The sequence below is a fragment of the Rana temporaria genome, chromosome 10, assembly GCF_905171775.1.
Source record: "Rana temporaria chromosome 10, aRanTem1.1, whole genome shotgun sequence".
NCBI lineage: Eukaryota > Metazoa > Chordata > Amphibia > Anura > Ranidae > Rana > Rana temporaria.
Window position 1 is genome coordinate 142,734,747 of NC_053498.1, and position 14,676 is coordinate 142,749,422.

At 31.5% G+C, this 14,676-nt stretch overlaps 1 protein-coding gene across 1 annotated transcript in view; it reads right to left on the reverse strand.

Annotated features, from left to right (window-relative positions):
• Positions 1-8,240, reverse strand: part of PRDM16 (PR/SET domain 16) — a 102,707-nt gene extending 94,467 nt beyond the window's left edge. The window contains exon 1 of the mRNA XM_040326456.1: positions 7,869-8,240. Coding sequence (XP_040182390.1) covers positions 7,869-7,967 — 99 coding nt within the window. The 5' untranslated portion in view covers positions 7,968-8,240. The remainder of the gene's footprint in view (positions 1-7,868) is intronic.
• Between the last annotated feature and the right edge of the window lie 6,436 nt (positions 8,241-14,676).

The window sequence follows — 14,676 nt, forward strand, 5'->3', positions numbered from 1 at the left end:
CTCCTCTGTAACTCTAAACATGTAACCTAAAAAAATAATATAACAATTTGATTTGGTGATGAAGGCTTCCATAGGCTCTATGTCAGAAGGTGTCTACACAGTTTTGGTTACTCTATCCTTGGTGACCCTCAAGAGATGTCTTTTGTTTCTACTCATTAATGCGAATAGCTACACCAAGTTATGTCAACACTTACAATGGGGAATCATCAAAAATTCATGTCAAATCAATGCTTTATTGATTGCTTTATTTTCATCTCAAATATATACATAAAAATTAAGATCGGCGATGGGCCTATGTTAAAAGGTATGGGCATCTACACAGTTTTGGCAACCTTATCTTTGGTGACCCTCAAGAGATGTCTTTTGTTTCTACTCGATAATGATAATAGCTGCACCAAGTTATGTCAACACTTACAATGGGGAATCATTAAAAATTCATATCAAATCAATGTTTTATTGATTTATTTTTTATTTCAAATAGGTTCAATATTTGAGGAAATGTATAAGACACCTGATAATTTACACCCGAGCAGTAAAACACAGTTTATGAATGAATATTTATTGAAAATCCTACATAAAAAATTGTTACGTAAGTGTGCAAAAAAAAAAGCAATGTATTGGATGCAAATACAATAACCTTCTCTATATAATTGGATATATTTATACTTTTATTCCAGAATGAAATCTCATCCTGTTACCATTGGCAGAATTCAACGAACAGCAACTGCAAGAAGTCTTTTTTTTTTTTTTTGGAAGAGCAGACATCGTTCGTTGGATGTTCAGGCCCTTTTCCGCCAAGGGTTAAAGCAATATGTATAGCTTAAAATTGAGTGTTGAAATTTTTAATGGTTGGGTATACAAGTCAGAGTGGTGTGTAGTGAGAAAGAATTCTGGCAAGGCTTAACTTTGGGCGATATTCCAGTTATAGTGTTAACATTAAAAAGCAATGCACACAGCACACCCACTAGATCTTAAAACAGCGCTAGCCGATCTTTAATATCATATAGGCGACCAAGGGTCAATGAACGACTTCAGTAATTTTTGTAAATAAACTACAGCGTACTTAAAAAAAAAAAGTGACAGGCGCAGTAATACATCTAAAGTAACGCAGGCGAGAGAAAAATAGCATCTAAAAAAAAAAAAAAAAAAGGGCTGGATCTCGCAAGCGACACTGCAGCTTGGGTTTAAGTGGGAATACATGTGTTCCAAAGGAATCCTTAGTGGTTTTAATACATTTGCTCAGTGGCTAACAACTGTAGCAAATAAACTGACGTCCATATGAGGCTTGTAAATGTTCTACAAATGTCATTTTTTTTTTAAATATCGTATTCCCCACTTGCGCTTTTTTTCGGTGCAGGAGGAAAATGCTGAACGTAAAAATTATTTAGAAAAAAATTAAATTGCGGCAACAACAACGGCAATTATAGTGATCGAGAACTACTACTACATAGCAGGTACATAAAACCAAAAAATTAAAAAAAAACATTCTTTGCAATACTTCTTTCAAAAAATTGAAATCTGAACAAATTTTTTTTTTTTATGTTACAAATACATTTTTTACAGGTTATTTTTATCCTTTTTATGTTGTCTTTTTTTTTTATTTCTTTTTTATTATTTTTAGTCGCCTTTTCAACATTTTATTACTACTTTTGACTTTTGTTGATCCGAACCTGATGGCAAAAGGTGACAAACGCATTGATATATTTCTTTTTTTTCAATACAGTCGGATACTTATTGGTGTTGCCAAGAGTGGATTTGCTGTATTTTACGTCTTAGCGAAATAATAAACTGCTGTAATTAACACCTCTTACACCTGCTCCTATCATTCGCCAAGTTAACCTTTTAGGACTATTCACTCCGGCACATAAAGCCAAACAAAAAAACAATCCGGCGGAACAACTGCAAACTGTCAGCAGGACCCTTGCAGTGTGAAGGGTTAATTAAGATCCCCATAAGGCCAGGAATTTCATATGTTTCGAGCCGGTGTCAACCCAATACTCGAAAATACTGTATAATATCTCTACCAGGTGTGAAATTCTAACCAAGGCTGAGCCTGTTCTATGGGCCACATGTCCGGCATCACAACTACTGTGTGCCTAAGCTGAAAGGACAGTGGGGATCGTGTTAATCTTTAGTTGCCTGATATTGGTACAAAGATAGTCCAAGCATAAACAACAAAAGCTACAAAATCAATAAATAAATATTGTATGACAAAAAAAAAAAAAAAGGCAGATCTTACAGCAGCTTTTAGTTTTTTGGATCACCCTACGGCATACCCTACCAATTTCGTTTTTAAAAATGTTGGGCCACCCTACAATGCACCTACCAATATTATTTTTAGTGCCACCCTATCATGCACCCTACTAATATTATTTCATTTTATGGGCCCCCTTAGTAATATTATAATATTGGTCGGGTGTATGGTAGGGACCATACACCCGACCAGTATTATTTTTTGTGCCACCCTACCATGCACCCTACTAATATTATTCCATTTTATGGGCCCCCCTACTAATATTATAATATTGGTTGGGTGTATGGTAGGGACCATACACCCGACCAATATTATTTTTTGGACCACCCTACCATGCACCCTAACAATATATTGTTTTTTGGGTCACTCTACCATACACACTACCAATATTATTTTTGGGCCACCCTACCATGAACCCTAGCAATATTATTCTTTTTTTGGGCCACCCTACCATGCATCCTACTATTATTATCTAATTTAATGAGCTACCCTACCAATATAATATTGGTAGGGTGTATGGTAGGGATTATACACCCCACCAATATCATTTTTTCGGGGGCCACCTTAAGAATATAATGTTTTTGGGCCACCCTATCATACACCTTAAGAATATATTTTTTGGGTCACCCTACCATGCACCCTACCAATATTATTATTTTTTGGGCCATCCTACCATGCACCCTACTAAAATTATTTCATTTAATGAGCTACCCTACCAATATAAGATTGGATGGGTGTATGGTAGAGATTATACACCCTTCTAATATAATTTTTTGGACCACTCTACCATACCCCCCCCCCCACCACCACCACCAATATCATTTTTTTGGGCCACCCTATCATATACCTTAAGAATATAATGTTTTTGGGCCACCCTATCATACACCTTAAGAATATATATATATTTTGGGCCACTCTACCATACCACTACCAATATTATTTTTTGGGTCACCCTACCAATATAATTGTTTTTTGGGCCACCCTACAAATGCACCCTACTAAAATAATTTCATTTAATGAGCTACCCTACCAATATAAGATTAGTAGGGTGTATGGTAGGGATTATACGCCCTACCAATATTATTTTTTGGACCATTTTACCATACACCTTTACCAATATACATTTTTTTTGGGGCCACCCTACTATACACCCTACCAATATTATTTTTTTGGGCCAGTCGACCATACCACTACAAATATTATTTTTGGGTCACTCTACCATGCACCCTACCGATATAATTTTTTTGAGCCACCCAACTATACACCCTACCAAAATATTATTTTTTTGGGTCACCCTACTATACACCCTACCAATATAAAAACAATTTTGGGCCACCCTACCATACATAAACCAACATTAAAAAGGGGAAAAAAAAACGGGTCACCCCAAAAACACAAGTTGCATAAGAAGAACCAACCACGGTATTTATTATGCAGAAAAAAATACTTTATTGAAAAAAATAGACCAACTGTCAAACCTTTCAGGCCAAATACCTCCAAGCACCAACAGTTAAAAACAAAATTGGACAACGTTGTCACACATATGCAACAAAACAGGACCCCTTACCTATACACCCCACCGATACAGGCCACCCTACAAATATAATTTTTTTGGGTCACCCTACCAATATTATTTTTTTGGGCCACCCTACCATGCACCCTACCAATATTACTTTCTGGGCCACCCTGCCATGCACTCTACTAATATAATTTTTTGCCCACCCTATCATACACCCTACTAATATATTTTTTTGGCCCACCCTACCATACACCATGCTAATATAATTTTTTGGCCACCCTACCATACACCCTACTAATATAATTTTTTGGCCACCATATCTTACACCCTACTAATATTATTGTTTGGGCCACCCTACCATGCACCCTACTAATATAATTTGTTGGCCACCATATCTTACACCCTACTAATATAATTTTTTGGGCCACCCTACCATACACCGTACCAATATTATTGTTTGGGCCACCCTACCATGCACCCTACTAAAATTATTTCCTTTTATGGACCACCCTACTGATATTATACTTCTTCTAAATCCAGTTTTCTATGACAACACTTGAACCATAAAACCATGCCTGAACATAATTTGATTCAAGGTTTCCGTAAACAAGATTGCAGGACAGTAATGAATAAAATAACACTTAATACAATACGTGAGTGGAGTTATCTTTTCTTTCACCTAATACAATACTATAATACTTTTTTTTTTTACTTATTTGGTTTATGGTACGAGTGCACGGCAAACATAACTGCTCTTTTCTAGCCTTAAGTACATTGATAGCTTATGGAACTGGAGGTGGGGGTCTTGTATAATGTAAGGATACTAACTCTCCCCCTCCCCCCTGTACATGCTGCTCCCACCCTTCTCCGGTAGACACAAGGGGTACTCATGTTTGAGCATTTTAACAAAACAAAAAAAAATACTTAGAACAAGACTAAAAATCAAACTATGCTCCAAAACAGTCTATAAAAAAATGCATTTAGTTACATTGTATCTCTAGGTAATTACCAACGAAGGTCAAACTATGCCCAGATACAGTCTACAAAAATACATTTAGTAACATTGTATCTCTATAGAAAGGTTATACAACATTTATTGCAAAAACAAACAAGAAACAATGTTGCAAATTTGCTGCTGGTGTGCATAAAAATGGGTTCAAGATAACGCAGAGGTTAAAAAAATAAAAAAGCCCAGCTAAAGTCAAGAACAATTCTACGAAAGGAGAAATACATTGTTGACATTGAGACAATTATGATATTGTCCAACAAAAGATTGGTCTTTCTCTCGTACACGTTACCTTTCCTACAAACCGGTAGTTTTCACTAGTTAGCGAGATTCGAAAATAAAACACACACAATGGGCTATCGAGTCCTGTCTGTTCTTACACATTTCCAACAGGATTCCAACAGGATTGTGAGCTCGACTCTTTCTGCTCCTGCCCTGAAACTCCTGTCCATTCACTACTGAACATAATAGAAGAAGTGCCACCTTCAAGGGTTTTTTTTTTTTTTTTTATTAAAGCCAAACTTTTTCAAAAGCATTCCTTGAACCATGCAACTCACTTCTACTATGATCACTAACTTACCTTTTGTTAATTAAGCTTTGTTAATATGATGTGTGTAAGAAACATAAGCAAATACTCAAGAGCAAAACACAAGACGAGGTCGAAAACAAACCGATACTGCCTTTATATTTATTTTACATTTTGTTTCATTTTAAATTTCACAGTAAAAAAAATAACTCTACAATCAATTCAAAGCAATTAAAAATTGTATTTCCTAAATTCTAGCAGGTCTGGTGGCTTTGGTTGGTTTTACAAACAGGTGTGAAATTTAAATGATATTATTTATATTTAAATTTAGATGATTTAAATTAATAAAATATATTAAACTGTTTTGGCGAATACAATGAACACGAAACAATTTATTGCGAAAATTAAATACATTATAGAAATTCGTTTTTCAATTTAGAAAAACATGCTCATCTAGCTTGACAATGATATCAAAAGGTTATATTCCCAAAAGAATTCCTACCGAAATGTATTAAACCGTACCCAACGCAGTTCACATGTCTCATTTAACGACGAGCAAAATTTCTTGCAGGCAATTAGCAATTTCACGTGTGCGACATATTTGATACATAACAATACTGATAATATTTGATACATAACAATACTGATAATATTTGATACATAACAATACTGATAATATTTGATACACAATCAACTTTAAAATACATAAGAGACAAATGCTTCTTGCTCATTTTAAAATTCTACTTGTTTTATAAATAAGAGACTTCCTTTGCAATTCAATAGCTCCTAGGTGTTTGGTATTCCCAAAAAAATTCTTGCAATTGCTGCTGTCTAGGTTTTATATATATTTTTTTTAAATATGGCTCCTCCTAATAGGTTTTATATATGTCTGTATTATTCTATGCATCAACAAACCTACAAATCGATTTGAAAAATTAATGAACTCGTAAACAATTGTGACATCTTTGCCATTGTGTTTGATAAGATACATTTTCATTCATTACAACTAATTTATTAAATAGGTTCATTGGAAAAGAAAAAAAAAACTGAATTTAGTAAATAGCTTCATTAGAAAAGAAAAATTAAAAAACTAAATTTAGTAAATAGCTTCATTAGAAAAAAAAAAAACTGAATTTAGTAAATAGCTTCATTAGAAAAGAAAGAAAAAACTAAATTTAGTGAAGAGCTTCATTTAAAAAAAAAAAAAAAAAACATAAAATTTGTGAAATAGCTTCATTAAAAGAAAAAAAAAAACATGGAATTTATGAAATAGCTTCATTAAAAGATAAAAAAAAAAGGATTTATTAAATCGCTTAGTTAAAAGAACAAAAAAATAACATAGAATTTATGAAATAGCTTAATTAAAGAAAAAAAAAATAATAGAGTTTATTAAATAGCTTCATTAAAAGAAGAAAAAAAGAATGTATTAAATAGCTTCTTTAAAAGATAAAAAAAAAAAATAACATAGGATTTAATAAATAGCTTCATTAAGAGAAAAAAAAATTAAATAGCTTCCTTAAAAGAAAAAAAAATGAATGTATTAAATAGCTTCACTAAAAGAACAAGAAATAACATAGAATGTATTAAATAGCTTCATTAAAAGAAAAAAAATATTAAAAAGCTTCACTAAAAGAAAATTTTTTATTAAATAGCTTCACTTAAAAAAAAAAAGAATTTATTAAATAGCTTTACTAAAAGAAAAGAAAAGAATTTATAAAATAGCTTCACTAAAAGAAAAAAAAATAACGTAGAATTTAATAAATTACAAAATAAAGCTTTAATTAAATTAGAAACTAAAATCAATAGGTATATCTCTGTATGAACTGTTTATTAATTTTGTTTTTTACAGCTATGTCCCATTATCACACCTTAGGGGCACTGGAACAACGTAACACATTAAAATATATAAATATTTTTTAAAAGGTGACTTTGATGTTCTGTCTTACAAAATTTTGCTTGGGTTAACGAGTCTTGTTTTATTTCCTTCTTTTTTTTTTTTTTAAATAACATATTAAAATATCTGTCGTAAAAAAAAAAATTACACGCTGCAAGGTCATAATTTCACGAAACAAAAAAAACAACAACAATGTAAATATGTATCTATATTATTTACAGAAATGGTCAAAGCTGTCTTAGAGACTACAAACGCAAAACCGGTCTTTCGGAAAGGCGACCTCCAGCAGGGGGCGCTCTTTCCCCACAGATCGCCTCTCTCCCCGCATTGAAAAAAAAAACACAAAAAAAAAAAACCTGCTGATCTGTTCACTTTAACACACGTTCAGTCCGAACTATAGTTATTCAAGTTCATATTTTGTTAAATAATAAAAAAAATACAATAAAAAATAAATAAAAAATATAAACATATACACTACAGAAGAATAAGATACCACCCCCCCCCCCCCCACATTTAAAAAAAAAAAAAAAAAAAAAAAAAAAAAGACACGAGGGACGTTCCGTAGAAATCGCAACCGAGAGAACTTTGCCAAGTCCGAGCAACAAACAGGAATAGACACAAAATGCAACAAAAAAAAGTGACGGAAAGAAAACACAAAACACGTCTAACCTTTTTCCTTTGTGTAAGGTGCACCAGTTCAGAGACCTGATTTGTGGCTTTCCAGTCGGCTACTATTCCAGTGTCTGATGTGTTAGTGGCAAACACCATCCTTCATGCATTAGTGACACACGCACAAGGGCACTGTTGTAAAGTCTTACTTGTGTTGTACGTATGTGTGTGTGTGTGTGTGTTGCACGTATGTGTGTATATGTGTGTGTGTGTGCCAGGCCTGGAGATAGTCCCTGAACTATCCTAGCCTTTTGCATCATCACTTTATCTCTCCCGAGGTGGGGTTTCATAACAGATTATCCGGACTCTCTCAATGGTTTGAGATCCCAGCCACAGACACTCCCCCTAATCTCATCTCTCTAGAGACCCTCCCAACATTATGTCTGTATCAGAGGCTACAACAAGCTGAAAATCAAGGGAGGAAAGAAAGTTTTTCTCTTTTTTTTTTTCTTCCTCGCGGACACACACATGCACGCTCTTTAAGTTTTTCAAACTGTTGATATATATTTTTTTATTTATTTTTTATACCTTCCTTTGCTAACCGAATGAGGTTGGTTTAAAGGGCTAAGCGTTTACACTGCAGCCAAACAGTCCTTATATATATTAAAAATAAATAAAAATGCATATATGTATTTTGACATTATAATAAAAAAATATATATATAAAAAAATGCATATATGTATTTTGACATTATAATAAAAAAAAATATATATATATATATACAAAAAGGCATATATGTATTTTGACATTATAGTAAAAAAATATATATATAAAAAAATGCATATATGTATTTTGACATTATAATAAATATATATATATATATATATATATATATATATATATATATATATATATATATATATATATATATATATATATATATATATATATATAAAAAGGCATATATGTATTTTGACATTATAATAATAAAAAAAAAAAAAAATATATATATATATATATATATATATATATATATATATAAATGCATATATGTATTTTGACATTATAATACAAATATATATATATAAAAAAATGCATATATGTATTTTGACATTATAATAAAAATAAAAAGGGACATAAAAAAAAAAAGACAACGATAAAAAAAATAAAAATGATGAAGTAAATGAATAAAATTTAAAAGGGCAAGTTTGTATTAAAATAAATAAATAAACAAATACGTCAATTTAAAAAGAGCAAATATGTGTATATGTATATATATATATATATATATATATATATATATATATATATATATATATATATATATATTTTAGCATGTATGGATAGATAGATGGATAGATAGATAGATAGATAGATAGATAGATAGATAGATAGATAGATAGATCGGGCCAGATCCACAGAGGGAGTACGCCGGTTTATCTACTGATACGCCGTCGTACTTTCAAATTTCCCGCGTCTTATCTTTAGTTTGAATCCTCAAACCAAGATACCACGGCATCTGGGTTTGATCGGACAGGCGTACGTCTTCATACGCCTTCGGATCTTAGGATGCAATACTTCGGCGACCGCTGGGTGGAGTTTGCGTCGTTTTCAGCGTCGGGTATGCAAATTAGCTGTTTACGGCGATCCACGAAGGTACGCGCGTTCGTCGCATTCTCTTACGTCGTCGCTAGTCGGTTTTTCCCGTCGCAAACTTAAGCCTGCTATTTCATGGCTTAGATTTAGACCAGCCATGTTAAAGTATGGCCGTCGTTCCCGCGTCGTATTTCAATTTTTTGTTTTGCGTAAGACGTCCGGGAATACGAGTACGTAACGCACGTCGCCGTTCAAAAAACACGTCGGGGCGCCGTAATTTTGCGCAAAGCACGGCGGGAAATTTCCTAACGGAGCATGCGCATAACGTTCGGCGTGGGAACGCGTCTAATTCAAATGGTACACGCCCCATTTGAATTAGGCGGGCTTGCGCCGGACGGCTTTACGATACGCCGCCGCAAGTTTACACGCAAGTGCTTTGTGAATCAAGCACTTACGATGAAAACTTGCGGCGGAGTAACGTAAAGGGGATACGTTACGCCGCCGTAATTGTTCGTGAATCTGGCCCAATGATTAAAAAATAAAAATAAAACGATGAAGTAAATGAATAAAATTTAAAAGGGCAAGTTTGTATTAAAATAAATAATAAACAAATACGTCAAATTAAAAAGAGCAAATTTGTGTATATGTATATATAAATATATATTAGCATGTATAGATAGATAGATAGATAGATAGATAGATAGATAGATAGATAGATAGATAGATAGATGGATAGTGTTTTTTAATATTAAACCCCCCTACCCAAAAAAGGAGCTAAAACTAATAAAGCCCTCCCCCTCCTCATTAATATTGAAATAGTTTTCACTTTTTTATTAGATAGATAGATAGATAGATAGATAGATAGATAGATAGATAGATAGATAGATAGATAGATAGATAGATAGATCTTTTATATTAAACCCCCTCCCTTCCTCATTAATATTGAAATTGTTTTCACTTTTTTCTTATATAGATAGATAGATAGATAGATAGATAGATAGATAGATAGATAGATAGATAGATAGATAGATAGATAGATAGATAGATTAAACTTCCCTCCCCAATTCCCCCTCCCTTCCCCATTAATATTGAAATCGTTTTCAACTTTTTCTTATTTAGATAGATAGAGACACATATAGATAGATTGCTAGAGATAGATAGATAGATAGATAGATAGATAGATAGATAGATAGATAGAGATGGATACAGATATAGATAGATAGATAGATAGATAGATAGATAGATAGATAGATAGATAGATAGAAATAGATAGATGAATAGATAGTTTTTTTTATATTAAACACCCCCTTCCCCGCTTGCCCCTCCCTTCCCTATTAATATTGAAATAACTGTCACTTTCTTTGTATATGGATAAGTAGATTTTTCTTTATATTCCCCCCCTCCCCTTCCACCTCCCTTATTATTGAAATAGTTTTCACCTTTTCTCACATGAGTGTCATTTTGTTTTTTAGGAGCCTTTAAGAGTACATCAATTTTTATAAATACCATACAACTAAGCCAATGGCATTTTAGGAATGCAAGGATGTATTTGTAGGATGCTTAAAGCAGGTTTTGAAAATAATTTTAAAGTAGAAAAAATAAAAATAAAAACCTGAATAAAAAGATAAAGTTGTATTCACTTCATTCTATAAAAAATATTATTTTTATTATTATTATTATTATTATTATTATTATTATTATTATTATTATTATCATCATCATCATCATCATCATCATCATCATCATCATCATCAACAACAATATTATGAAAAAGGAGATAAAGTTGTATTCATTTCATTCTATAAAAAAAATATTATTATTATTATTATCATCATCAACAACAATTTTATAAAAAAAGAAGATCAAGTTGTATTCATTTCATTGTATAAAAATATTATTTTTTATGATCATCATCAAAAACAATATTATAAAAAAGAAGATCAAGTTTTAGTAATTTCATTGTATAAAAATGTTATTTTTATGATGATCATCATCAAAAACAACATTTAAAAAAACAAGATCAATTTGTAGTAATTTCATTGTATAAAAATATTGTTTTTATGATCATCAACAACAATAGTATGTATATAAAAAAGAAGATATAGTTGTATTCATTTTATTTTATAAAAAAATATTATTATTGTTATCATTATCATCATCAACAATAATAATAATAATAATAATAATAATAATAATAATAATAATAATAACAACATGTAATTATAATAATATCAATATTATTAATTGTGCATGGCAATAGAATGCTATAAAATGCTATAAAAAAGACATGATAACCATCATATTTTATTTATGATACAGGACCCTCTTATTCCTCTTGTGTTGATTTGTATTGTAACTGTACTGCCCTCATGTTGTAAAGCGCTGCACAAACTGTTGGCGCTATATAAATCCTGTATTATAATAATAATAATAATAATAATAATAATAATAATAATAATAATAATTATAATAATAATAATAATAATAATAATAATAATACAAATAATACTACATATACTTATGTGATGGAATTTATTATTATTATTATTATTATTATTATTATTATTATTATTATTATAAATATAATAAAATAAAAATTAGGGTTGTCCCGATACCGATACTAGTATCGGTATCTGGACCGATACCGAGTATTTGTGGGAGTACTTGTACTCCCGCAAATGCCCCCGGTACTCGTACTCGGTCCTAAAAAAGTGGTATCGGGACAACCCTAATAAAAATGTTATAAAAATGTTATGAATTTTTTTTATATTTTTTTTTTAATACAAAATAAATAATAATAATAATAATAAAAATAATAATAATACTACATATACTTATGTGATGGAATTTATTATTATTATTATTATTATTATAAATATAATAAAATAAAAATGTTATAAACATGTTATGAATTACTTATACTTATACATACTTACACATATATTTATGTGATGAAATGTATTATTATTATTATTATTTTTTTTTTTATTAAAAAAAATTATAAAAAAAATTCATAAATTTTTTATAACATTTTTATTTTATCATATTTAGTTATTTACGTTTTTTTATTTTTTTATTTTGTGTCCCATATGATCCAACACTACCATGCCAAGTGTCACTAATGTCGATTTTAAGAAATGTGCTGTTTCATTTTTTTCTTTTTTTTTTTTACATTAAGCACCTTACTAAATTATTAACTACCCTTTTTGTGTCTGCCATCCCCAATCCAAAGGGCTATTAAATAAAAGACTCCACTCAATTATACAAAATATATGTACACATTGTTAATAGATGTTAAAAGTCTAATCTGCGTTTGTACAGTTCATTGAAGCACAGGCATGGTCAAATGATCTGCAAATAAAAAATAAATAAAAAAAAAAGACTAAACAGGCAGAAAGATAGGGGTTTGGCTAATATAATTTCGTGGTTTCTGGGATATGGTTGCCAGGAGTGAAGGAAGCGAAATGCATGATTTTTATTGGCGTAATATACCTTTGTTCAATGGCCTGACAATAAAAAGGATTGAAAAAAAATAAAATAAAAAATGGAACTGTGTTATCTATAGATTTCACGTTTCACCTGTCATCTCTACAAACAAAAGAAAAGACCTTAATGTTAATTGATTATTTAGGTCTGAAAATGCCCCATATGTTTGCTCAAGCACTTGCCATAATCAAGGCTTTGTAACCCAGTACAGGCAGGCTGAAGCTTAGCTGTGTTTTACTAATGCAGTGACAAACCACTTAAATAAGACAATAAACTTTACCCCCGCTGCAAATGCTTCATGTTCAGCCACAGACGTGAAACTAGATGGGTTTAAAAAAATTATATCTATATATATCTATAAGCAGACATGTTAGAATTTTATATCAAAGCATATCATTAATGGGGAGGCGTCAAAATTATGTTTAGTAACGTGACAATTTTAAGGTTCAATGAGGGTCCAAAGTTTAAAAAAGCAATGATTAAAAAAAGAAAAAAAGCTTTGTTTATCTGAAAAGTGATAAAGAATTAGGGACAGGTATAAATTAGTTCTAAAAGAGATAAAAAAAAAAAATATATATATGGGCCAGATTCACATAGGAATGCGTTACGCTGCGGCGGCGTAACGTATCCCATTTACGTTACACCGCCGCAAGTTTACAGCGTAAGTGCTTGATTCACAAAGCACTTACCTGTAAACTTGCGGCGGCGTAACGTAAGTTCGCCCGGCGCAAGCCCGCCTAATTCAAATGGGGCGGGCACCATTTGAATTAGGCGCGTTCCCGCACCGAGCGTACTGCGCATGCTCCGTCCCTAAAATGACCCGACGTGCATTGCGCTAAATGACGTCGCAAGGACGTCATTGGTTTCGACGTTAACGTAAATGGCGTCCAGCGCCATTCACGGACGACTTACGCAAACGACGTGAAATTAAAAAATTCGACGCGGGAACGACGGCCATTGGTTAGACCACCTAGAGGGCATACTTAGTTTTACGCGACGCATCTCTACGGAAACGACATAAATTTAGATCGACGGGCAAAGCGGACGTTCGTGAATCGGCGTAACTAGTCATTTGCATATTCTACGCCGACCGCAATGAAATCGCCACCTAGCGGCGGGCCTAGAATTGCAGCCTAAGATCCGACGGTGTAACACAGTTACACCTGTCGGATCTTAGGGCTATCTATGCGTAACTGATTCTATGAATCAGGCGCATAGATACGACAATCGTATCTCAGAGATACGACGGCGTATCAGGAGATACGCCGTCGTATCTCTTTTGTGAATCTGGCCCAATATATATATATATATAAAAAAAATTATTGAAATGTTTATCTATTATTAATCAGTTGATTTTTTTTCTTTATTATAATTTTTTTTTGTGCTATGAAGACCAATAAAATATTTATACCTCTTAATTTTTTTTTTATTAATTTATTAATCAGGTGCTATTTATTTATTTATTTATTTTTATAGTGCTATGAAGAGCAATAAAACATTGATACCCCCCTGATTTTTTTTAATGTGTTTAAATGATAATAAATAAATACAAAATAGCTTTGTTTATCTGAAAAGTGATAAAGAATTAGGGACAGGTATAAATTATTTCTAAAAGAGATTCAAAAAGCAAAAAAAACAAAAAAAACAAAACAGCATATATATTTTAAAACATTTTTATTAAAATGTTTATCATTTATTAATCAGTTGATTGTTTTCTATATTATTTTTATTTTTGTTTTGTGCCATGAAGACCAATAAAATATTTATACTTTAATTTTTTTTTATT